Genomic DNA, 25850 nt, shown 5'->3' with positions numbered 1-25850 from the left:
TCTGTTTTCTGCCTCCCTGACCAAGGTAATTTAAGCTATTTCCTCGCTGGTTAGAGAGGAAAGGTACAAACCATTTGCTCTCCACCTGCCCTCGGTTTAGGGAAGATAAGATGTTGCAATTTACTAGCTGGCTGTAAATTTTCTCTCTTCATTTTCTCTCTCTAGTCTCTGGCTACAGGCATGTGGCTGGAGGTGGGACAGAGAGAAAGGAAGAGAAAAAGCAAATTGTCTCAATAAATTATTCTGCCTCACATAGGAGTGGCGCAGCCATTCTAGTCACTTCATTCACAAGCCACTTAAGGAAATAACTTTAAGAGAAGCCCAAGGAAATTTTTTATAAATATTTTAAAAAGGAGAGAAACCCAAGGACTGGGGTGTAAGCACTCGGACTTGGCAACATTGCATTGCCCCTCCCCGGCGGTAAACAGAAAGCGGGGAACCTCGGGCACCTGGCCCCCGCTCTGAGCTTCCTTTGGAAGGCGGCGAGGCTTTGTTCTTGCCAGAACACGTTTGAATCCTAACTGAACTTTTCCCCCTTCTGGGCAAATTTTTCTGGTGCGTGAACCCTTCAACCTTCTGTCAGTCTGAGGCTTTTTTCCATTCTCACTCCAAACCCCTGGGAAGCTTTTCAGAAACTTCAAAAGTCAGGCACTCAGACACTGCTTTGGTGGTTGGAATATAAATGTTCGAGTCTCGACATCTTCTACGGGGATCTTTAAAGAAGACTTCAGAGAAACGGCTCTCCTGCTTTGAGACTTTCCCACATAAGTAATAAATAAAAATAATTGCCCCTTTCTATATATCTATGATCTCATCCAGAGGGACGGGTTTATAAAACAGTCCTGAGAGATTGCCAGGGAGTGTACGCACAGGTATAATCCCACAGGCCTGGGCAGGAGCTCGAGTGGCCCCTGGGATCATCTAACCTCTTCCGAAAGGCGTGTGTCACATTATATGAACATTGTCACTTGGAAGTCAGGCTTCACCGGGCAGGGGAGGAGGGTAGGTTATCATTATCCTTTTATGAGTACCAAATGAGTTGGCATCGTCCTCTATTTTAAAGAGCATTTTTATCCCACATTGTGTATAGAATAGAGGATCCTGTTGGAGTTAAAAGGAAAAACTTAAAAGTGAGCTAGTTCCCACCCTTCCATTTAAGATAAGGAAACACAACGGAGGATTTAAACTGCTGTGCTATATCCACACGCAGGAAAAGGAAGCAAGCATTCTGAGTCTGAAATCATACCTGGAAAAAACGTAGTCCGGTTACTGCGCCGTAGTAAAAGCTAAACAAATGTTAGCTGCTAAGGCGCTGACTGCAGCTTCGGCCCAGAACGGTGGCCCTCGATCCCGGCTGCACGGCAGGATCGTCTAGGGGGATGCTTTTTCAAACCACTCCAGCTCAGGCCCAGCTGCAGACACTCTGGGTCAGCTGGTCTGGGGTGGGGTCCAGTTTCGGCATGGTGGAAGCAAGCATGTGTAGATGATTCTGATGGGCAGCCAAGGTCGAAACCTACTGGCCTAGTTGTCCAGGGAGAAAGTTGGAGACCTTGAATCCTTATTACTGGCTAAGTATCAGGCAGTTGGTAAAGAAAAAGACAGAGAGGGCAGTGGGGAATTTAAAATACTATGGTGAGGTTTTTTTTAAAAAAAAATGGAAAATGACACCTTCTTTGCATAGCAAGTGTGTGGTTGCTACATACAAAAGACAAATAATAACCAACCTAATCGAGATGGAGCAATTAGTAAGGCTTCATTATAGTCTTATTAAAACAAGGTTCTCATCTGTCTGTGTGGCTGGGAAACCTACGGCCACAGCTGGAAGACAGGAAAGCACACCCGGATTAACAAGGGCCAGTCGTTTAATGGGGAAATCCAGTTAACATAAGGAGACAGAGGGTGGACACCAGACAGGACTTCAAACAATACTGCATAGTGGCACGGATTAGCTCTTACACGGTTGGTCTGTTTTCCTTATGGTTTTGATTCCGGTACAAAGACGGAGAAGAGACTTCAATTAAAAAAATAAATAAGGCAACAGAAGAAGAATCTTCCTGTGACACGGAACAGCCACAAAAACAAACATTTGGTGCTGACAGGAGACACCATTAGGACAAGTTCTGAAGATGCTGTTTTGAAATTTAACAAGCATGGTACAATGACAAGAAAATTATACTTGCTTTGTTATGAATCCTTTTGCAAATAGAAATGACTCTCAGGTAAGTGTTATATACAAACTTGCTGAGATAAATGGCAACCATACAAAGTTTTCCATTGCAATTTCCTCTTTTTTTTCTAAACCTAGAAATGTTCCATGGCACTGCTCCCTATTTCTCACAGTCAAAGCATAAATAGTCATTAAAGCACTTGAATCCACAGTAGTCTTGTCCTAAGAAAGGGATGGAGGTTTTGCATGATTTTCTCTCAGTCAGCCAGAAAGGGCTGGCAGGCAACAGGTTGGAATGTAAAAGACCGCTTTGTGCTTGGGATCCTGATGCGAACTCCGCTCTGTTCCCCTCAGGAGCTGCCGGCACTGTGGACGGGCCACCGAGCAGTGAACTTGAGTGTGGACAGTCATACCGTGGAGTCCCTGCCAGACTTTAGATGTGCAATCTTGGTCCGGCTAATAAATGGATAGGCGATGCAGAGACCTCCAGCTGCCACAATGAAGCCTAAACTGCACCAGGCGCAAAAGATAGACCAGCTGTAGCCGTGTTCCACATCGTTAGGCAGGCTATAAATTAGCTTCGGGAGGCGGTTCAAATCATAGGAGATGCTGGCAGCGTAAGTGCAGAGGGAAATGGTGCAAAATATCCCTACAAATAATACAAAGAGAGCAGAATGATCAGTTACAGTTCTGCCTGTTACAAGGCAAATGCCACAGAGGCCTTTGTGAAAATCAGATCGACCAATGAGGTGATTGCTTCAAATTAATAAAGGATCTACAACTTTTCGACTTGAATTACTTCATTCAACAAAGATTGACAAGACCAGACTGTAGGCTAGGCATTGGAGATACCCAGGAGCGAAGAACCCAGGGGAAAATTCTAATAACTTGAATTATTCAGGATCATCTCGCTGGAATGGTACATATATTTAAATTTGTATTTGTTTTTTATTACTAAAAACAACTTAATATTGATTCTAATTACTTTGAAGGACAACACTCTTCTATAAGCATTCAAACCTAATATAAAAGTCTTCACTTCCCTTTGTTCTATACCTGATTTGACACATTTTTATATAGTTGCAATCATCATACAAAATCTGCTTTCTTTCTCAATTACCATGAGCATTAGTCGCCATGTTGCCTGTAAATAATATTTTAAATGAATGTTTACAAATTCTAAATCATTTTTTTAAGCCACAGAGCCTGGCACATACTGAAGCATCAACAAATCATGTGGATTTTTTTTAAGATTTTATTTATTTTAGAGAGAGGGGAGGGGAGGGAGAAAGAGTGAGAGAAATGTCAATGTGAGAGAGAAACATTGATTGGTTGCCTCTCATGTACACTCCGACCGGGGACTGAACCCGCAACCAAGGCATCTACCCTGACTGGGAACTGAACCGACAACATTTTGTTCTGCAGGACGATGCCTGACCAACTGAGACACACTGGTCAGGGCTGCTGGGTTGGGTTTGTTTTTTTTTCTTAATGAATGAATAAAAGGTTTCAAATAATATAAACTAAATCCAGGAACTTGGAGATAATGTGAAAATAGCTGAATAAGGAGATCCTATACTTCAACCATTCAGAATATAGGCATTTTGGTTGATATAAATAGACACACCCAAAATTTTACTTGTTTCTATCAACATATGTATGTATAATTGTCCTTCCACTAAAATTGGACACTAATACAAGTCCCCCAAACACAGGCTTTTTAGTACTTAAGTGATGCTCCAAGGATGGAGATGCTCCTAGTCGATTACAATGGACCCCCAAGGATGCTCCTTTAGGATGGATAGGGGATCAGAATGAGGCCCTTGCTGAGCCAAAGATGAGTAATGAAAACAGAAACTGGCCCCCAGTGACTTATGGGAATGCCCAGTTCTAGTTCAAGTCCTACACATCCCTTCCTCCTTCTTTGATTTATCCCCTGTGTACAGCAGAGGTTGCACCTATCTGCCAGAAAATCCTTTTTTTTAACCTCAGGGATCTATGCGGCCTTGCTACAGGAAATAGAGATACACATTTGGTAACTGAAAAGAGCTGAAACTAAGATAGTGCCCCTTTTTAAATAGAGCTTTTGGGGATCAGAAACACAATCAGAGAAACAAACTCCGAGCAGGCAGCAACTGGGAAGAAATAAAGATCTGAATGCAATTTTTTAGGCGCTGGAATTCTGCCTCCACTCAAATCACATAAAAGACATAGCCTGAATCCTTTCCCAAATGTTCATTTAGAAAAGAAATGTTTTCAATTAAAAGAATGCTTTGATCTGAGATAATTTGATATTTCCTACTCTGCCTAATTGTTTTTAAACTCTAAAGTGATTGCTTTTCTACAAAGGATAAAAGCTTGTCTTCCAATTCCTTGCTCCAGAATATAATGGCAAACATAGCACTTTGAGTTCTCCAAAGAAAGACTGTGAGAGGAAGAATTCTTCCATAGAGGAATGAACCAGGCAAAAAAGAGTACTCTGCTCTTTTCAAATCTTGTCAAGAGCAAATGTTCTCACATCTGCATGAATGTTTTCACTGGCACCCAAACCAAGACAGTGTTTATATATAACAAGGTCCTTCTAACAGATTCTGGAAAGAGAACAATAAGGCAGTTAGAAAATAATTGATCTTTGGAGCATCAACAGGTACAATGTAATAATAGAAAAGAAGCTCCACTCTGCCTTCAACTGTCTGCACCCAGCTGAATGCCTGAAAGCAAGGCTTTTTACAAGTACCGTGGTTTTAATGACCTCTGAAAGCTCTAGTTCAAACTCAGACTTTTAAGCATCCTTTGATGTCCAAATGCATTAGGCTGAGGTGCAGGAAATGCGATTCTGGTCCCCAGATCTACTACTAATCGCTGTGTGACCTTGAAATTACCTAGCTTTGCTGAGCCTTTGTTTCTTCATCTAGGAAAAAAGAAGCACAGGACTTGGTTACTAAAGTCCCTTACAGTGTCAATTTTCTGTGATTCAGTTACTGCAAAATATGGCATAAAGCAAGAACATGTCCCAAAACATCCTAGTGAATCCAGTACCTGGTAAATATGCAACTAAATCGAAAATAGATTGTCATGGATTTTTCTTTCTCTATATACACCCTTTGCTTTTTATTCTAAATGTTGATCTTATTAGCACCGCTCCCCTGCCAACTCCGTAAAATTGCTTTTGGTGGAATGAAGTTCGGTATAACACTTCCAGTTCAGTTCACCCTTAACAGATAAGGATTACAAGAAACAATCTAACCCGAGGACTTAACCAGGAAGCTGATTCTCTCTGCCCTCAGTGTTGTGAGTGGTTGTGCTTTCCTCGGGCACTTGGTCAGTGCTTGCTTCAGGGACACTGAATGATGTCACTAATGAAATGTCTTTCTTGGACCGAGTGGCCCGAACGCTGAAACTCCCTAAAACTAAATCCAAGGCCCACCAGCAGCAAAAGTCAGGGACTCCGTGGCATGCTTTTTTGCTCCTAAGCTCACCCTTGGATCCACCTCGCCTTGCAAACCTGATTGCTTATCTTATTTTTATGACTTACTTGCATTTAGTTTATCATGAAATAATATACGCACTTCTGCACCACTTAAGCTCTTTCTAGTAAAGGGCATTCACCAAACCTTTGATGAAAACCTGCTTTATTTTCTGAGGCCTTTACTCCCTCAGCTGGAAGTGGCAGAAAGGGTTACTAGGAGCCCACAAATGGGCCCCCATTTACCCTTCCCCCGTCCCACAAATTCCCCCACTGACTACTAGTGGCATTTTTTCTCTTTCCAAGATGTCCTTGAAGTTGTTTGGAGAGGAAAAGCCAAAATTAACAGACAAGCATATCTGAGAGTCCCTCCTTTTCAGAGGCTCACATTTCTAAGAAGGTCGCAAATATACAGCTGCCACCACTATTATTTGTGGGATGGGCAGGACGGTTTCTGATTATTACGAGGAAGTGCACTGAAGGTAGAAAAAGCATTGTTTCCAAAGCTTTTGCAAAAGAGACCTGACCTATGAACGATATTTCAAAAAGGTAAAAATAAAACCAGCTAGCTTCAAAGACACCAAGAAAAAGTGTTGTTTAAATGATGAGAACAATTGTGCTGTGCCTGGAGTTTTGGTCGTAGGCCAGTTTTCATACCTCGGAATCCATTTTGGTTCTATTGCCCATCTTACAGTGCTGACGTGTTAGTTCGCTAGGGCTGTCGCAACAAAGTAGCACAGGCGGGGGAGGGGAAGCTAAAACAACAGAAATTTATTCTCTAATAACCTGGAGGGGAGGAGTCTGAGATCGAGGTGTGGGCAGGGCTGGTTCCTTCCAGGCCTCTCTCCGGGGCTCAGGTTTGGCCATCTTCTCCCTGTGCTGCCCACAGTCCTTCCTCTGTAACTCGGTCCAAACTGCCTGTCACAAGGACTCCAGCCATGTTGGACTAGGGCCCACCCTAGGATCTCACTTTAACTTAATTACCTTTTTAAAGATCCTATCTCCAAATATAGTCACATTCTAAAGTACTAGGGCTTAGAACTTCAACATATGAATTTTGAGGACACAAAATTCAGCCCATAACATCGTGTGTACATGTACATGTATGTGCGTGTGTGTGTGGTCACGTATGATGTGTACAGGGTCCAGCAGAAGTAATGCCTGCTTGAGTGTGGTTGGTGAGTTAATGATATGGGTGTAATAATTTATAGTTTTAAATTGAACATTTCACCTACAATGTCATATGGTGAGCTTGAGTATGATATTATGTTATAGAATTATATGCTTATGATTTTGTAATAAAAGATTTTATAATAAAAAGGGGGTGTTATTTGTGTGGGACCCTGTACTTCTATCCCTTTTATAGGCCTAAGCAAAATTTTGCTATTTAAAATGTTATTTAATCAGAGTAATTCAAGAATTATTTATCAATCATCTACTGTGTCTGAGATCCAGTTCTGATTATCTTAGAGGTAGCTTAGTTGAATGAGTTCCTGTGGTCACAGCCATAACTGGTACCAGGACGCTGTGATCAGGAACCCCAAGGGTTCTTTCCACTCCACTTTCCAGCACGCATCTCGGAGAAAAGAGCAGAGACTTCCCAGACGCCCTATAAGTTCCCCACGGAGCCTAACAGAGCTGAGCACATGGAGCCAACAAAACCAGCTGAACAAAACTGACTTCTGCAAGACACTGAGTTCTTCCAGCCTGAGCACCAGTTCATCCCCAATTGCCACGTGTAGTCTTACCTATATAGCAAATGATTTTACATAATGCTGCATTTTTGTCAGTAGCAATCTAGTTAATGCCGGATATGGGATGAGGGTATGAAAAGATACTGTATTGCTGCTTCATTCAAGAGCTCCGAATCCAATGGTCCTTCCAGAAAATCCATGGGGAGAGAGGTCACCTCTCCACTCTCCTCGTAGGCTTCTCCTTCCCTTTGCTCGCCCCCTGACCAGCTGGGAGTTACCCGTGGCTGCCACTGATACCCGTCAGCCCAGCTGATGGTGCCCAGGGAGACAGTTCCTGAGTTCCGAGCACAGTCCTGGCCATTGCTGGCATCATCTTCAAAAACGTGAATAATTACTGGTTCTGAAAAGCCCTGTATGCAGCTACTTTTCTAGTGAAATATTAAAAGGTTTTCTGCTAATATTCTTAATTAGAAAATACCATGATATCACAAAATTATAGGGCTGGAAGGGATATTTTGGGGCCAAGACAGATGAAAAATTATACTGCCGTCCCAGATCATCAACCTAATTTTCCTCCCTAACATCTTCATGGTGCCTGTGGCCAGCTGGGAAGATGGGAGTAGGGTAACTGGGCCCACTCTGTGGACCATCCTCCTCTGATGCGCTTACACGGCGGAAAGAAGCAGAAGTCTCTGCACCCTGGTTAGCCTGCCTGATAAGTAACAGAAGTGCAGCACCCACAGGCCTAGACAGTGACCTTTTTCTTCCCCTTCAAAGGCTGATCTGCCCATCATTCTGGTCTCTCTGCAATTCCATAGAAAAGTGCCTCATCCTACCTCATACAGACTGCTCAAAAGGCCACTCCTAAGTTATCTTAACGGAATGACTGAGCAGGAGTGATGGAGACAGACAAAATTTTACACACACAAAAAAGTGAACAAAAGACCCACAATCTGCAATTATTAAATCCCCCGAACATCCACTCCTTTCCTGCAAGATTGCAGGAATCTCATGTAAAGGCAAAGCCTGACCTGATGGGACGTAAAGCTATTGACAGGCCTTACTGATCCAGCTGAGCGTAGGTTTGCCGCAGATGTGTTAAATACACGCCCCCTGTTACCTTTCTAAAAGAAAGCTTTACAGTCCTGAGTTCCAAACCATACCTGGCCCCAAGGGCTTCAGATAGGGCGTTAAGGACCGGTAGTTTCATATCATAATCAGTGGATAAACTAGGCAGCCTGGGCTTGGTCTCTGCTTCATCTGCTGTCACAACCCAAGCTGGGTAGCCCTGCCTGGTCAGCGGGGGCAGCCTGGGGCACAGCCGGGGAGGGTGAGTGGATCCAGTGGGCAGGGAGACTATCACGGGAGGACCAAGCTTTATCCCCCTGTTGAAGCTCCCAGTATGTTAAAAGGTAGTAAAGACCCTACAACAGGACCCAAAACTTGCATTTAAAAATGTTTGCACTGAAACTGAAATGGACTCAGATACAAAGAACAGACTGTTGGTTGCCAAGGGGAAGGAGGGTTGGGGCCTGGGTGAAAAAGGTGAAGAGATCAAGGAGTACAGATTGGAAGTTAGACAATAGTCACAGGGACGTAAAGCACGGCGGAGGGAATACAGTCAGTAATATGGTAATGACCACATATGGTGCCAGGTCGGTCCTGGAACTATCGGGGGGATCACTTTGTAAAGTATGATTTTCTAACCACTACACTGTACCCCTGAAACTAATACAAAATAATACTGAAAGAAACTAATTTTAAAAAAATTTAAATGTTTGCATTGAGTAAATTCAGCCTTTAAAATACTGATGACGAATTATTATCGTAATTACATGACTATGGCTATCGAATGGATCGCGTCATTTAATTGGATGGAAATAATTCATTCACAGTGCCCTGAAAGCCGTGTGTCCTCCTAACGGGCAGCAGTTTACAGCAGAAGATAGGTGTCTTATGCCCTCTGTCCTCTGATGCCTCTGTGACCGCCGGTGTAACCTCAGAGGACAAGGAGTCAAAGGGCTACATTTGAAACCCTTGGGGGATGTGGGGCCTGGCCCTGGACCTTCTGGAGGACCCCCGAGAGGCCCCAGGAAGGAAAGAGAAGGGGGCAGGAGAACCTGGCTCCCTGATGAGAACTGACAGCCGGCAGCACGGCCGCTCCCCGAGCGTGTAATCAAGAACTGTCCGCATGCAATAAGGCAGAAGGAGAAAGCTCTCGAACTGTCACTGCACTGGTGTTCTCCATCGAAGGTCTGGCTAATAAGTTCAGGTGGAGAATGAAGACGCCAGCACATTAGAACGGGCTAAGTTTAGCATCAAAAATCTGTGGGAGTGATGCTGACAAGGGCTGCTGAAGAGACGTCTGCTTAATTGAAATGAATTCTTTTAACCCTAATGGCCCTCCTTCCCTGTTACTGCACGTGAGTATCCTACAGCTAATTTATCTCATGCAGTGTATTAACATAGTTATCCCAATGTTTACAAAGGAAATAAAGAGGCATCCGGAGTGGAAAAGTAAAACAAGCCTCCTTACATCCCACAGTAAGGGAACAGATGAGTACAATGCAGCCTGTTCACTCCGTGCAAGAGCACGCAGCTGTTAAAAACCGAGCACCGAACTACGTAGCGATGTCGGGAAAGGCGAAGGTATGACGTTAAGTGGGAACCCACAGACTAAACACGCTCCAGGGGATGATGACTGCAATCATTTTTCTTTTTTTCCTTTCTTTCCCTTCTCTCTCTTTCTCTCTCTCTCTCCCTCTCACTCTCTTTTTAACATTCAAACACACGGGCAAGAAAAATAATTAAATAATCTAATTTTCCAGGTGGCAGGACCTATAAGTGAATTTCCCCTTTATGTCAAAAATGTTGTTTGGGCAACCAAAAGCACAAGAAGAAAAACGGTGCTGTGTGTGTCTCGTAGTCCTTTGGACGGGTCATCAAACTTCAAGTTTGTAAGCATTGGCTGGGTTTTTTTGGGGGGCTGTCATTATGGATTTTTATTATTATGGCTATTGTTTTATTTGTGTTATTTTTGTTTAAGAATTGCACAGGGGATTTCGATGATAAAGCTGGAGGATCCCTGAGCTAGTCTGCTCCAGTCCACATGTGGATCAGAAATAAGGGCTAAGCAGGGGGGCGGTGGAGCTGGCTGAGGAAACTTGGCTTCAAGCTGTCTTCTGAGTCAGCCCATGAACTCCCACGTTTCTTTCATTTAGTATGAAAAGAGCCCCTCAGCCTCCCAAGGAAAACTCACTGGGCCTGGCTTTTATGGCCCTGTGATTTATGTTATTGCGAACAGTTGTTTTATATGCTAAGCGCATCCTAAATTATTTGCGTATTACCCATATTAAAAGTGTCCTTTGAAAGCTGCAGGCATGTCTCAGAGATACTGCTGGGCAGTTCCAGTCCACCACAATAAAGTGAGTGTCACAATAAAACAAGAGGTAATCTTTTTGCTGGTGAACGGTCTTGCCTTCCGATTGCAAGGAAAGCAACATCTGTGAAGCGCAGCAAGTGAAGGGCAATAAGACAAGGTACGTCCCATTGAGGCTTCTGTGGTCCTCAGCTTCTCGTGTTCCTGACCAGCCGCTGTGATGCGGGTCCCTCCCAGGGCTGGGGGTGAGGGAGTGGATTCGCATTTCTTTCAGGATATGGGGGCAAGAGTCAGGACCAGGGCTCAGTTAACAAAGGGAGGGAAGACAATGGGAAGATTTTTAACGACCATTGAGCCCAGCAGAGGCATAAAGGTAGAGTCTGGGCTCCGATTCTTTGCTGTCCTAGCCCACTTATTCTATGCTTTGGATTTTAAATGAATCCCTTAGGCACGCACCCGATGGTCTTGAGGCTTCATGCCTCCTCCCAAACCACAGGAACTAGAATTTTAGAATTTCCCTAGGCCATGGTCCTGGCAGCCACGGTGTATTTGCCAGAACCTGGAAAACCGAAGCTGGTTTTGTACTCACAGCTATTCGGGGGCCGTGGGATTTCTGAAGGCTCTGTCGGGATGTTGACAATGATGACCCACAGTACTCACCAGGTGGGAAGGGGGCAGATGGGAGTTTCTTAGGCTGATTGGAAGACCACGCCAGAAAGCAAAGCGCCACCTACCTGTCAGCCCTGAAAGACAGCTAGAAAATGGGGTCCGCCACGGAGGGGTGCTGTTACCTCCACTTAACAAGGCTTGAGTGGGTGACGGTTACAGTGCGAAGTGCCAGAAAACCCACTGTGGTCGCTTGAGTAACAGAACTCCAGGTGGGTAGAAATAACCTTATTCGAAATGGCTACATTTCCAGAGTAACATTAGTTCTGGAACCGAACATACTTCGGAAAACTGTTCATTTGGCGTTCACTAATCGCGGATACCCTAATGTTTTGTGAAGGAACGGGAGGAAAGATTTCTTTCCCGCAGTCAGCGTTAGCCGTCAACTCAGACCCTGACTCCTTTGGGGACCAAAAAATGTCCCTCACCTGCTAATCGCAAGAACCATAGTCGTGTCTCCATGCCCATCCTCCACTCCATCCCCTGCCTCCAGGGCCTCCCCTGCCCCCCACCCCTTTTCAATCTCCTGCCGTAAGATCAAGTCACTCCTCTGCTTAAAATCTTCTGGTGGCTTCCATCACCCATAAGTTAAAATCCAAGCCGCTGCCTGCTTCCCATGTGATCCTCTCCTTTCCTTCCCAGCGCCCAGCCACTACCCCCGCACAGACCTTCGGGCTTGGGACTTCCAGGCTTCCTCAGGTTGCACACACTCCCAGCCACTGGCTGGCTGCTTCTCACTGTTTCGCTGGGGCCCCATTCCATACTGTTCATTTTCCTCATAGCTTTTATCACTCTCATAAGTTGTTTACATCTCCCCACAACAAAAATGGGGAAGGATTTTGTCTGCCCAGTTCACTGTATGTCTCTAGTACCTAGCTCAGCATCTGGTACATAGCAAGTCCTCAGAAACTCTATGTGGAGTGAAGTGAATGAATAGTTTATGTGTGAAAATGACTCCAATGACACCATCACTGCGAGATGTAGTTGGAGTTGACTTTCAGCTTGGGGCGATGGGCTGGGCTGATCTATCACCCTCTCCCTCCTCAGGGCTCCTTGTTTGCCAAAATCTGGGCCAGGGCTCGGAGTGCAATAAGAGAGAATAGGACAGAAAACTAAGAGCCAGCTCGTGGAAATAAAACCCAAGACAGTTCCATCTAACCTAACAGGCCACAAGGAAGAAATAGGGAAAGTATTTTTTAATACTGTTGTTTCTTTAAATTCTGTGTTACCCACCAAAGCCAAATGACCTTTGGTCAACTTCTCACAAGTGAAAACAAAGTCAGTGGTGAGGACACAAAGCGCAGCCAGCTGCTTGCAGAGCAGCCTTGGCCTTTGCCGGGACAGACACCCGAGGGGCGCACGTACCTGTCATGAGGAACAGGAGGCCGGCCACATGCTGGGTCAGGCTTTCCTCCCAGAAGAAACTGACCGTGGCCACAATGCAGCCACAGAGCAGCACAGCCACCGCCATGCCCAGGAAGCCAGCGGTGATTCTTCTCAAATCTAATCTCGAAACACAAAGAGACATCCAAAGTAATAAGCAGAAGAAGGAAAGTCCCGGAACATCAGAGCACGAAGAGCTTTGCCTGTGTTATGAAAGCTGATACGCGACATGGACAGGCTTAGGGCCTACAAGGCCGAGGTGATGGTTCTGCTATCTCTACTTCTTTGTTTTTTCCTTTTTTTTTTTTTTTTTGGAACCAAGCCAATTATTAAAATTATTTGCTAAATTTTTATGACCTTTCTTAAAACAACAGATCCCAAAGACAGGTCTGCAGCCCCTGGGGCCAGTCAACAGGCCTGGGTGCACCTGTGCACCTGGGTGCCCAGACAGGGGCACGCCCACTGTTGGATGGGGGGCTGCTCTGCCGAGGGGGAAGTGTCCAGGCAGCTGCCACCTCGTTCTGTGTTCGTGTGGCTGCCGTCCCTCTTGGATGTGCTCCAGAGAGGGTGGTTCCTGGTCTTCCTCCTAGTCACCCATGGATAAACCATCCCTTTCCTGTAAGGAAATTGTTCATTTCCAACTTAGAGCGTCGAAATTAAAGCAGGACACCGCTACCCAAAGGAGGCGTAGCCACCACACAGCGAGGGGCTGGAGCAGTCATCAGTTAGAGGGGCTGCCTTTAATGGTAAGGGTGAGAGTAGTTTTAAGCCATCCACATTCTGAGCAGGGGGAATGTAATAATAGTTCAGCCACTATTTTCTGACAGCCTCCTAAATTCCCTGCAGTTCAAGTTTTATTTTCTGTGACCATTCAAAGGCGTAAGGTTCAGATATTATCCACATGGGATTCGCATTAGCGCCGGACCTGTTAAGCTTCTCTGGTAAACGGCGCAAATCACCAAGTGTGATTTTCTTAGGAGGAGCCATGCATGAGACTAAAGGCATCTGTCCATGCGAACTTCAAAGAGGATTAAGAGAGAACGCTCAGACACCGTGGTGCTGGCCAGTACCAGAGCACCACCTGTTAGGGTGGAGATGAGATTCTTTGTCAGGATCCTGGGATGATTTTTTCTGACCTAAAACCGATGACTACATGGCTTTCCAGACAGATGTGAAGAACTCCAAACATGCTCATAAAGAATTAAGACATAAAAAGGCTTCAGATTAGACTCTAACTCAGATCAGCTGAGAAATGAACGTTACTATCGGCCAGCCAGAAAGCACTTTCAGGAAGTCACACTATTCAGAAGTAAACCACATTTTAGCCGATGACGCTCCCAGTCCTCCATTTGCCAGTCATAATATTTGCAGATTAGACCATAGAGCTTCCGTGTAGGCATTCGAGAGTCAGGACACAGCCTTCTGATCTGCCAGAGAGATTTATTTAGAAAATGAGACACTGCCTGGTTTTCTGCGGTGGTTTTGGTCACCAAACAAGATCATCAAAGTCGTTGCTGCTTATTTCATTGCAAAATGACAATGTCCACCTTTGACTTGGGTAAACACTGAAAAGAATTCAATCTAGTTTTTGCTTTCCTGAGTTATCTATCACCAGGCAGCATAAATCAACAGTTTTGGAGGAAACATCAGCCTTCTTAAGCCCCACGCTGCGTGATCCCTCTAGAGTTTCACATTTCCCCCACAGTGAAAAAGGGCTGCACCAGCCCTTGAAATGTAGAGGTAACAGACACCCTCTGAGAAAATGATGACTTACACTCATAAGAATATTTTTGCAGAAATACCAAGGTCTGAGATAGATAGACATGGTAGCAAAAATGAATATTGTATAAACAAAAAAAAAATAGGAGTGCCTAAGGTATAATCTCCTTAGTTTGCTAAGAGGCAGAGCCCAGCCTTAGACCTGCAGGTCCTTATACATGGTGGCTTGGTAAAGACAAGACTCAGGAAGCCACTTGTGTACAGAACACCAGAGCAGACGCACGCACCGCACTGTCTCACAAAGCTCGTGCCTGCGGCCGCAGCACAGTGAAATGACTTGGAGTCTCCCTCCACGTCGAATCAGGCTCTGAGCCCATGTACGGTCAACACAGCATCTTCCAGGCCAAGCCTGAGAAGGCAGGTGGGAATACTTTTTGTTCAGAAAGACAACGTTTCCTCTCTGTCTTGTTCCTAGAAATACTCACGGAGCAGGTGCCATTCATCTTGCTGTATTGTCTTGGTTAAATTGAAGGGAATGTTTCGTAAGCGGATTGGCTGAGAGAAGTGGTACTTGATAGCTGTGCATCGTTGTGCAATACCTGGAAGGAAATAAGAAATACAATTTACTAGTCTGCATTTGTAATAGAATCCTGGAGACCTGAGGCCGAATAATGTATTGTAAACTGGGTGGACCGGGGGAAGGGATAGGAATTTCTTCATTATTCTATTAATAGAGGCCAGCCAGAGCAGCAAAAACCTACAACATGAAATAACTTTTTAAAATCACGTTTCATTTTGAATGTATTAAATTTGATAAGGATCTAAACTCCCCCAATTGTGTTACAACACTGAGTTTGTATTAACTAAACGCAAAACTCCTCGAGGAGAAATGGCCTCGAAGTATACAGATGGTTGTGAGAAATCAGCCTGAAATATTGTTAACACAGATAAATTACACGTGTCTGAATCTGATCCAATCTCTAACTCTCAAATGGGTTGCATCAAAAAGTTCATTAGGAAGTGTGTTTTCCGGAAACCAGAAGACATTTTTCCAGAAAGACACACTTCTACTTGGTGGTTTAGGTGGCGATTAAGGCTCCAGACAACCCACAAGCGCCTATTTGACCCCAAGCTATCTGATGATATTCCTCAATACAAGCTTCACTGACCTGAGTTCTGGGTCCCGAGAGACAGGGTGTTGTTGAAAAATTCCCTCCCTTTCCTGGACGCAAATTTTGAAATGGCCATGTGTACCCATTGCTTTTTTTAATACCTCCTCCTACCTTCCCTCACATTTATTATATAAATTAATACCAGCCTATTTCCCCTCTAAAGTCTTCTGAATCCCATAAAAGTATCTACCCTCCCTTCAGATTAAAACACAACAGTACATACTTCTTTCATTGTAAATCATCTCAGTCAGTTTTTTGGATAAATGCAATTTGATTAGATTAATTTTGAAGAGATATGAGTGGATGTTAATCCTTTAATCCTGGCAGCTGTTAAAAAAAATCCTTATACCCCAGCTGGTGTGGCTCAGAGAACTGAGTGCCAGCCTGCAAACCAAAGGGTCACCAGTTTGATTCCCAGTCAGAGCACATGCCTGGGTTGTGGGCCAGGTCCCCATTGGGGGGCGCGTGAGAGGCAACACACGTTGATGTTTCTCTCCCTCTCTTTCTCCCTCTTGTCCTCTCTCTCTAAAAATAAATAAATAACATTTAAAAAAATCCTTATAGATACAAATACTCTCTAATCAGTGACATTTCAGTAAGTATGATATTTAATGTTGGAGATGGGGTAGGGACCAGGGAGAAATTGTTCTCCCAGACTCACAGGGCTGGCCCTAGAACAACTCCGGTGCTAGGGAAATGTGTGGGCCCCTTTTACATCACTGCACATTTTCTCAGGGCCCATTTCCTCCTCTGCCCCTTGCTGGGAGCAGGCACAGTCCCAGTGGGCAGGAAGGATAGCAGAAAGGAGGTGAGCAGCCTCCCCCGTGCTCTCCCCCTTCCCCAGGGGAGCCTGGCTGGTGCCAGCAATGAGGCAAGCAGTACATATATCACCACATTGCCTTTCCTTCCCCACCAGGCTCCCAGGCTAAATTTAAACTTCCAGGATCCCTGAAATGAGAAGAGAGGAGGTGGGGAGAGTGATAAGGTCTTCCCTGCACAGTAGTAACAAGCTGTCCTCAAAGATCCCTAAGATGGGGAGACTGGTGGTGAGCGCAGAGCTCCTCAGCTGAGTCTGCAAGAAAATATGCTCCGAAGCTGGTGCTCCACTCCCTTGGAGATGATTAGAGACCTCGGGCAGAATTAGAAGAGAAAGTGGGAGTGAAGGACAGATCAGCAGCAGCGTCAGAGGCCTGCCATCCGCCGTTTGATTTCCTTGTCCTTAAACACTCGTTCCCCCGTCACAGCAGAAGGTCTAACAGATTCGAAGAGGAAAGTATATTATTAGGGTTGGGCTCCCTACATCGGACGACTGACACAATGCGACTTGACACAAATCACACAGGAAAAGACCAGCAGCTTCTTGATGGTTTACCAAAGCCAGATTAGGTCCTCTGGATGAAGAGATGAGTATATGCACGCACATGCACGGAGGCAAAGACAGAAGGTCCATGCCCCGTTACAGTGAAGAGTGATACTGTGAAAATCCACAAGGAGGCATTAGATTCAAATTTTTTCAAAGCCATGCTTGCAAACTTTGAAATCAACTGGCTTTCAGGGTTTAGGGAGCAATGAATCTGGCTGGCTCTCTGAAAAGGAACACAAAAAGCATGATCTCATAGCACCAGATGGCATCACACAATGGGGGGAAGAAACATGCAGAGGGTTGAAAGGAACAAGTTGTGGTCTATATATAGTGATTAATGAGCTTCTTAAAGGGCCAAGTAGAACCACTTAAATGATGATATAAACCGTAGAATAAGGTCTATTAATGTGCTGCATGGGGTTAGGAACAGGGTTTATGGGCCAGTGAATTTCTGCTGTTGTTGGTGCTTACAGAGATGAATCAAATTCCAAGCTTAGTCATAGAAACCTTATTCTAGGTTAAATGAGGGGCAAATGAGAGAAACAGCAGAACATGCTGTAAAATGTCATCAGTACTAATCAACAATGAGGCAGTATACCAGGAGGCCTGTCCAGAAAGTATCCAGCCGTGTCCTATGAAAACTAGAGGCATTTATTGAACACGACGCAAGATACAAGACACTCAGTACACAGGACAATAACGCCTCCATCCCCTTCAAAGTGTGGCATCACCTTGGGACCTCACACAGTTCTCCCAGCATCTCTTCCACTGTCCAAAACACTCTGCAAAATCCTTTGTTGGAATCTCTATCAGCTGCCCTGTTGTATTTTCCTGAATCTCGTAGACGGTCGAAATCTCTTCCCTTTCAAAGGAGATTTTAGTTTTGGGAAAAGCCAGAAGTCTCGGGGCACCAAATCTGGGCTGTAGGGGGGCTGAGCCACCTGGGTGATTTGATGTTTCCCTAAAAAACTCTGCATGAGACACAAGGCATGAGTGGGCATGTTGTCATCATGAAGTTGCCAGTCACCAGTTGCCCAGAGCTGCGGCCCTCTGAATTGTGCAAACGGTTTCCACAGAGGAATGTTCGAGCTTAATGCAAAATCTGATGCACTCACTGCTCACTCAGTCATTTTGAATGTGACAGCCACACGGCACACATGCTCACTCAACTGCCCCCACTGACTAACCCAGGGAAGTCGCATTGTTCACACACGCACATTCCAGTCCGCTCTCCTTGCTGCCAGGTCCCGTCGATGTTGCACAAACCGTTCTCGTTATATTAACGATGGCTGGACTTCTTCCATACAGACCTCATATGTGGTAGCTAAAGTCCTTGCAGTCAGACAGCTTTGGGTTTAAATCCCAGCTGTGTGACTTTTGGCAAATTACTTAGCCTCTCAGAGCCTGGTCCCCTCATCTGTGAAAGAAGGGGAATAATGGCAGATACTGTATGGGGTTACTGTGCAGAATGAAGGACTTGGTATACAGGACGTGGTCCACTCTCAGCACTCAGTGAATGTCAGCATTCAGTCATGAGTCCCGTCTCGGTGCCTGCGCTTGCTCACCATACAGAACCACTGCCACACTAGGAGCCCGTACCCGAAACAGGCTTCACAGATGAACCCAGGCAGACACACGAAACAGCTGCCCAACCAACGGCCCAACCGAGGGCTCTCGTGTTTCCTCTCCATTCTCACTCCTACAAGTTAGCTCACTGGCCTCCTCGCCACTGTTCCCTCCCCTCCAGCCCACCCTGCGTGCCTCTGCTTCACAAAACCACGGTCTGAAGACTCGGGGCCTCTGGAGCCTCAGTCACCCACCTGTGATGCGCGACGTGAAAACCTTGAGGATTTTACTATATCCACCTGCCTTTTATGGTATCATTTACTTAGTATGTTTCTTTAAATTGATTACTATAAGCGGGAAATAGTTTTCTTCCCATTATGTAATTATGTATTTATTTAAAAATTAAGTGCCACCGAGTAAGTGCTACATGATGGTTCATTAAATAGTTTAACACTGTGCCAATGTGCCACTTCCACACTTAGGCAAACAGAAGATGAGGACGTCCCCGTAGTCCCTGAGAGCAGTAAGCCTGGGCTTTCATCGTCAAGCTCGGCCTTGCCCCTGCCCGAGAACACACCAATGGCTTCCCCCTGAATCAAACCCGCTCTAGGTAGCTAGCATCTCTCCTTACCCTCCCCCTCACTTCCACTTTCCCGGGACTGACCCCAGAGGCTATCCCACACTGTGCTCGGGCCTTGGGGTGCCCATTTCTTCCTCTACCTTCACCCCCCTGAGAACAATCCCAAACCCACGAACCGCCCAGGCCCACTGCCTTCACCCAAGAGGCCTTCCCGAAGCACAGCAGCCCGAGCCGCTCACTCCCTCCTCTGGCTTTCTTTTGATGCTACAGGCGGAGCCCCACAATCTGGCTCTTGATTACTCAATCTCTGTCATTTCCTAATAGATCAAAAAGTGTGCCTCCCTGTGCAGCCCCCAAGGTCCTTAAGAGCTGAGACGGTGACCTTCTCCTAGGTTTGTGACAGCGAAGAGATGAGTCAACAACAGTTGCACGGCACTGTAACTGAGGCTTCAGGCTCTCTAGCAGATGAAAGGGTCAGTGAACAGCCCGCACTGTTTCCTAAAACATTTCAGAGGCCCTTGGAATTCCATAACTGACCCGTGGGTGGAAAAGCCAAGGGCTCTTCCCCCCAGCTCTGTCCACACACAGCCCAGTTTAAAAGGAAAGATCAACCGTGGGGTCACAGGGCAGAGTCGCTGCCGTGTTCCTGTCAGAGAGATTTAATTCCAGGAGAATCAGGTGCTAAGCAGACAGAAGACAATGTTTTCCTCACCACCTGCTTTCATGAGTACGGACAGCTCTCACTTCAATAAATAAAGTACATCAGTCTAGCAGCTCAGTGCTGCCTTTTAAGCCTCAGATGACCAAAATGAGCCCTGAAAGTGATGCCCCCTGAGGGCAAACCCATCATCAAGTCTCCAGAATAGAAAGGGGGGCGGTACAAAATGAGCAAGTCTAGACTGGCCCTGCCCAGTAGAAACGTGAGGCAAGTTGCAAGTCCCCTATACAATGCTAAATATTCTAAATGTCACACTAAACAAGTGAGATTAAGTCTCACACAGTTTCATTTAACATGGCAACCAATATTTCTGAAAATTATTGAGGTATTTTATGTTCTTTTTTTTTTCTCATTCTAAGTCATCGAAATCCAGTGTGTGTTTTCCTCTTATAGAACATCTCCTTCCAGACATGTCTAATTTTAAGTGCTCAACATTCTCGTGTGGCTGGTGGCTGTTGCTCTAAAGAGAAGAGATTTCCAGGTGAAGGTGACTAACACCCCAATTATAGTAAAAGCAATGGAAAGCAAGAATGTTTGATATAGGAAGTGCCTGAAAGGTGTGAAAGTTATTCTTTATTTATAGTCTCTCTCCACAATATACTATGCTGTTCTGCTGAAATTGTCTCTTATTACCAGGGCAGAATCAGCTTCGTACAACGTGGAACATTTGTATCTGCATTCACTCTGCATTCTCTTTGGAGCAAGATAGCCCGGGTTTGCATTCTGGCTTCACCACTCACTAGCAGTGTGCCCCTGGCAAGTTACTTAACCCCTCCGAGCATCAGTTTCTGCAGCTGTAACATACGGGCAATGGTGGTTCACCTGCCTCACGGGAGGATTAAGTGAGACACTCATATAATACTATTACTATAGTATTATTAGTATAGCTCCTATTATTATTACTGCTACTACTATTAGTTTACTTAACATGAACAAACTCAGATAACTGGACTATTTTTTTAAAGATTTTATTTATTTATTTTTAGAGAGAGGGGGAGGGAAGGAGAAAGAGAGGGAGAGAGACATCAATTGTAGTTGCCTCTCATGCACCTCCTACTGGGGAACTGGCCTACAACTCAGGCATGTGCCCTGACTGGGAATCGAACTGGCAACCCTTTGGTTCACAGGCCTGTGTTCAATCCACTGAGCTACACCAGCCAGGGCTGGACTATTTCTTAAAGGCAAGACTCCGGTGAGCTCTTTGAACTATAAACCCGTGATCTCTAGAGTTCAATGAGAAGTCTGACTGATTCAACCTATTGCAGACATAGTAAGCATTACGACAGGAAATTTCTTTTTTTAAGTGGCAGTGGAGAACACCAGGAATGGTGGTGCTCAAACAGGCGCAGTCTTGTACAAAGTGGAAATTGTCAATCGTTTAGGGTAATGAATGACCCCTGGTTTCCCTGAATTAAGTTTTGTTCTATTGTTTTTAATCTTCAACTGAGGACATGCTTATTCATTTAGAGAGAGGGGAACGGAGGGAGAGAGCGGAGGAGAGAAACGTCAGTGTGAGGGAGAAACATCCATCCGTTGCCTCTTGCACGCACCCTGGCTGGAGATGGAGCCCACAAACTAGGCATGTGCCCTGACCTGGAATCCAACCTGCTACCTTTCAGTTCACAGGAGGATGCCCCAGTCAAATGAGCCACACCAGCCAGGGCATCCTGAATTAAGTTTTAAATTTTCTTTAATGTAGTTACTTTTTTTTTATCTACAGTAACACATAGTAAAATATTTAAACCTTTAAAACCAGAGGTTCTCAGCTTCTCAGAACCATCATGGCATATACAGTTGGTGACTTAGCTGACGGGATGGGAATTCATGATTGGAGAGGATATGATTTTAGGCCGATTGTGGGGGATTTCAGCCCAGCTGAGTGCTCTCTGCTTCTTTCGCCCTCCCCATTCTTTCTGCCTCCTTCTCTTTACCTTTTTTCTCTAGCAGGACACTGGAGAATCACAGTGCGGAAACAGTTCCTATTATTTTTTTTCCATCTCAGAGTCACCAGGGTGGGAAAGGGGGTATAATCATGCCATTGGATTATGCCAGTCCTTCTGTGGAAGGCAGACAGAGGCAGGAACAGACACCCCGCCCATACCTTGCTCCCTGAGCCCCGACCCACGTGAAAGTGAATACAGCCATTGACTCGGTGGATGCTCGACCACAGCCCACTGTGCGATTTCCTTCGCACAGGGGATACCCAGTGACAGGGACAGACTGACAGTTGCTGGGGTTAATCCTTGCTCCGGTCACAACAGGCTGACCTCGGAGAGATCAACACAGTCTGAACAAAAACTGTCTCAATGGTACAAGGGTCTAAGGCTGTTGTTAACACACACCTGAAGTTAAAATCTCCTGTGTTCAGAGAGGCATCCAGTCAGTATGGGAAGCAATTCTAAGCTTTCTTCTCTCTCCAGCACGACTTTTTCAATTAGTGTGAACATCAGTGATTGACTCTACAGTGGGCCCTTCGCATCCCCGATTCATCCTAGGACCCAGTGGAAAACAGTACTTTCCTCTGCAGCTGGGAAGCCCGTTTGGGAACGCATCCACATTCCCATACTGTTTCCGATCCATGGTTGGTTAAAGTCACAGAGGGGAACCTAGTGGATTGCAGGACCGAGTGTATTTATTGGGGAATAATCTGCGTATGAGTGGACCTGAGCCATTCAAACCTGTGTTGTCCAAGGATCGACTGTACTTGTCATTTCATCCTCGTCTCCATCCAGCATTTGGGAGGAAGGAAGAGGCCAAGTCTCAATCACTACTTTTTGCCATCGAAAGTCAATCATTTGTTCTTTCTTTCACTCATTCATTTATTCATTTTTTTAAATGAACTTTTATTTAGCAAGTGCCTTTTAGACAGAGGACCTACTTTCCAAATCTAGAATATGATACCCCAAAACAAAAACGAACAAAGCAAAACTAACCCGAAACTCTACAATGGAGAGCGGGGAGGGACACAGGTTGCAGGGGCCTCCCACCTGCCACATGACGACCTATAACCGGGGACGGCAATTTCCCAAATACTCAAAAAAAGCAACTTATTGGAGAAAGGTTGCCCATTTCAGAATGGGTTGGCAGTGGTCCAGGCAAATTATCCTTCAAAATAATGCCCTGTTGGTCCCTTCCAGGTGCCTTGATAGAATCCTTCTAATTGAGCTACACTTTCAGAAGTTTGTTTTCTTTCTAAAAATGAACCCTGGATGAAGCTGAATTGACTAATTGCTACTGTATACAGAGACGAGGAAAGCAACGTTTGGTAGAGCTAACATATGGAAATGTAGGCAAGGGCAATAGCTCCGCGCAGACTGTGAAAAAAATTTAGACATATTTGCCACTGTGAACAATGTTCTCCTGTCCCCTCACCAGATGGGCTGCTGGATTTATAAGGGGCTGTGTCACAGATACATATGAAGATAAATGGAAGCTAGGAGCCCCTTTAAAGCAGCCGGCAGGGTGTAAAAAGAGAGCCTTTTCAGTGGCTGATGGAGTTTGTACCTCTGGGCTTTGATGGGTTAGGGAAATCTGTTTTGAAAAACAATATAAACTGATTGAAACAGTATTTCCTACTTTTTCTAAGTCATGATAAAGGCTAAGCAATCATCAAGGAAAACTGACAAGTTGGAGTCTCATTTCCTTTAACTTCTTTAGCCCACCTTCTCATGGTAGGCAGCCTGGTAGGTACCAGAGACAAGAAGTAAAATCTCTAAACTGAATGGATGCTTGAGACTTTGCTCCAACAAGAGCAGAGGATGGCACTCACCACCTTCCAGTGGCCAAAACCTTATGGCAGGAGGAAGCCAAATCCCAAAACCATTTTGCAGCAGCCACGAAAAATTCCAGGGCAGGGCCCTTGGTCTTTGGCAGCCTTTATCACCACTTCCCATGCGTTTTGGTTCCTCCGACAGCTCCACAGGCATCGCTAAATCAGGACAGAAATCTGCAGCAGATAAGCGCACTTTTGAGACCACCAGAATTGCGTTAGTGCAGTTATAGGAAAAGGATAATCACACTCTTATTTATGACATAGCCTCTTAGTTGTATTCCAAGTGCCTTCTCACACATCTCTGCAAGTTACACAAGGCAGACATTCTCCCCTTTTTACAAATAAGGAGAACGAGGCAGGCACAGACCACGTAAGTCATCTAAATAGTAATGATAATTTGCCGAGGGTGCCCACAAACGGGGCTCTACGCTGAGAGCTTTACTCACGCTTCCCCCACGAGGCAGGTCCTGTTGTTACCTCTGTTTTACACAGGAGGAAACAGGCTCAGAGAGGTTAAATTATCTGCCTGAAGCACCACAGCAAACAAGTGACAGAGCTGGCACTGAGTTTGCCTCTGCCTCCTAAAACCAATTTGTAGATATCTTAACAGACTTTGTCAGATGAGAATCGCTACCACTGTATCTGATCATGACTAATCAGTTCCCTGAAATGCACAAGGACAAAGCAGGCGGGCAGGGATTGACCCGTGGCACTGCTGCTATCATAATATTAATCTCTGTATGTCCAGTGCTCTCACACTGCCCTCCACCCAGCAGGAGGCAGAGACAAAGGCTCCAGAATGCAAACGCCCAAAGCTCCAAATGCAGAATGAAGATTTCCTTCCCTGCTTGCTGAGCAGGATTTCAGGGGCCTAACTCCCTGGAGGAGGCCAAGGAAAACCAGAAGGGGAGCAGGATGGCTCTGGAAAGAGAAGAAGGTCCTGGAAGAATGGGAGGGGGGAAAGGGCCACAGGGGAAGAGATTCTACCTGTTTGCAGCCCCAGAGCCCTGGGGCACACCTGAGCCCCAGATGGAAGGTTGGGGGCAAGGGTACAGGAGTGGTTAAACACCTCAAGTGAGGACAGGAAGGGAAAACCTCGCCCTTGACCCAGTGGAGCCCCCATCTCCTGATGGGCACCTCCCTGTGTGTGGGGAAAGAGTCACCACACCCACGCCAACTGCCTACTGAAGTCCCCGTCCTTCCTCCTATCAGAACTCACCCACCGAACCACAGAGTTCAATCAAAATCACCATCAGGTGCCAGAGCCTGAAATTTAAATGGACTTCTGGTCCAGTTCCAATGACAGCACGAAAGGGAGCTGTAGTTGGCTTTCTGTTTCCCACCTGTGCTTGCCGCATCTATTCCTACCAAGTCCTTGCAGGAGGACAAAGAGGGGAAGAGGTAAACGCATACAGTTCACAGCTATCCTGCATCTCAGAACACACACACACACACACATAGACACACACACACAGACACGCACACCACCACCACCACCACCACCCCATTTCCACCCACATCTCACCAGAACATGCCCACAAACTGTTCCCAGCCCTAATTTTACAACAAGCAGCATGAATGACATAAGACAAATGGGCAGAAAAAAAGAGAAAGTGCCAATAAGCAGTTTTACTAAGCATCATTTAAATCAACTATTTGGGGATACAGTAAGCAAAGAACCGGAGGGCAGGCAGAGTTAGCAGAATCACAAAAATTAAAGGTTCACCCAGCCCCCACTCACCCCAAGGGTCAGCAGCCCTGCCCCAGCTGCCACTCTGTGCCTCCCATCTGCTCCCCACCCTGCCCCCAGGCCCTCTGCCACCAGCTCAGCCTAGCACAGCACATTAGCATTCTTATCACTCCCCTCAACCCGGAGAGGAAAAACTTCCAGCTGCCTTGTACTTAAGCATCACCCTTGGCTCCGCAAGCCCGTAAGCTAGAGCCTGTGCATAATTGACAAGAAATATGTTGATAAGAAATGGGACTGTTCCAAGTTTCTGAAGGATAACTAGGTAATTAAAAGAAAAATCTAATTTAAGAAACTTCTGAAGAAATCCTTTTAAACTCTCCGGCAACATCCTTTATGGATTATTCTCTTTTACTAGTGACTTCTGCTTTGTTTGGTTTTCAAAGCCTGGGATTAGATATCTGACGTTCTAGGTCATCCCACAGTCCCTCGGCCAACGCTGGGTTATTGAAAAGCCC

The 25850-nt window shown here is 45.5% G+C and overlaps 1 protein-coding gene across 1 annotated transcript in view; it reads right to left on the bottom strand.

Moving 5' to 3' along the window:
• Positions 1 to 1844: 1844 nt before the first annotated feature.
• Positions 1845 to 25850, bottom strand: part of TMEM178A (transmembrane protein 178A) — a 44832-nt gene continuing 20826 nt past the window's right edge. The window contains exons 2-4 of the mRNA XM_053925826.1: positions 14960 to 15073; positions 12738 to 12875; positions 1845 to 2816 (exon numbers count right to left, since the gene is read on the bottom strand). Coding sequence (XP_053781801.1) covers positions 2575 to 2816; positions 12738 to 12875; positions 14960 to 15073 — 494 coding nt within the window. The 3' untranslated portion in view covers positions 1845 to 2574. The remainder of the gene's footprint in view (positions 2817 to 12737; positions 12876 to 14959; positions 15074 to 25850) is intronic.

This window comes from Desmodus rotundus, chromosome 5, assembly GCF_022682495.2.
Source record: "Desmodus rotundus isolate HL8 chromosome 5, HLdesRot8A.1, whole genome shotgun sequence".
In the NCBI taxonomy this organism is placed as follows: domain Eukaryota; kingdom Metazoa; phylum Chordata; class Mammalia; order Chiroptera; family Phyllostomidae; genus Desmodus; species Desmodus rotundus.
The sequence above is the reverse complement of the archived record's forward strand: the minus strand, read 5'-3'. Positions and strand labels throughout refer to the sequence as shown.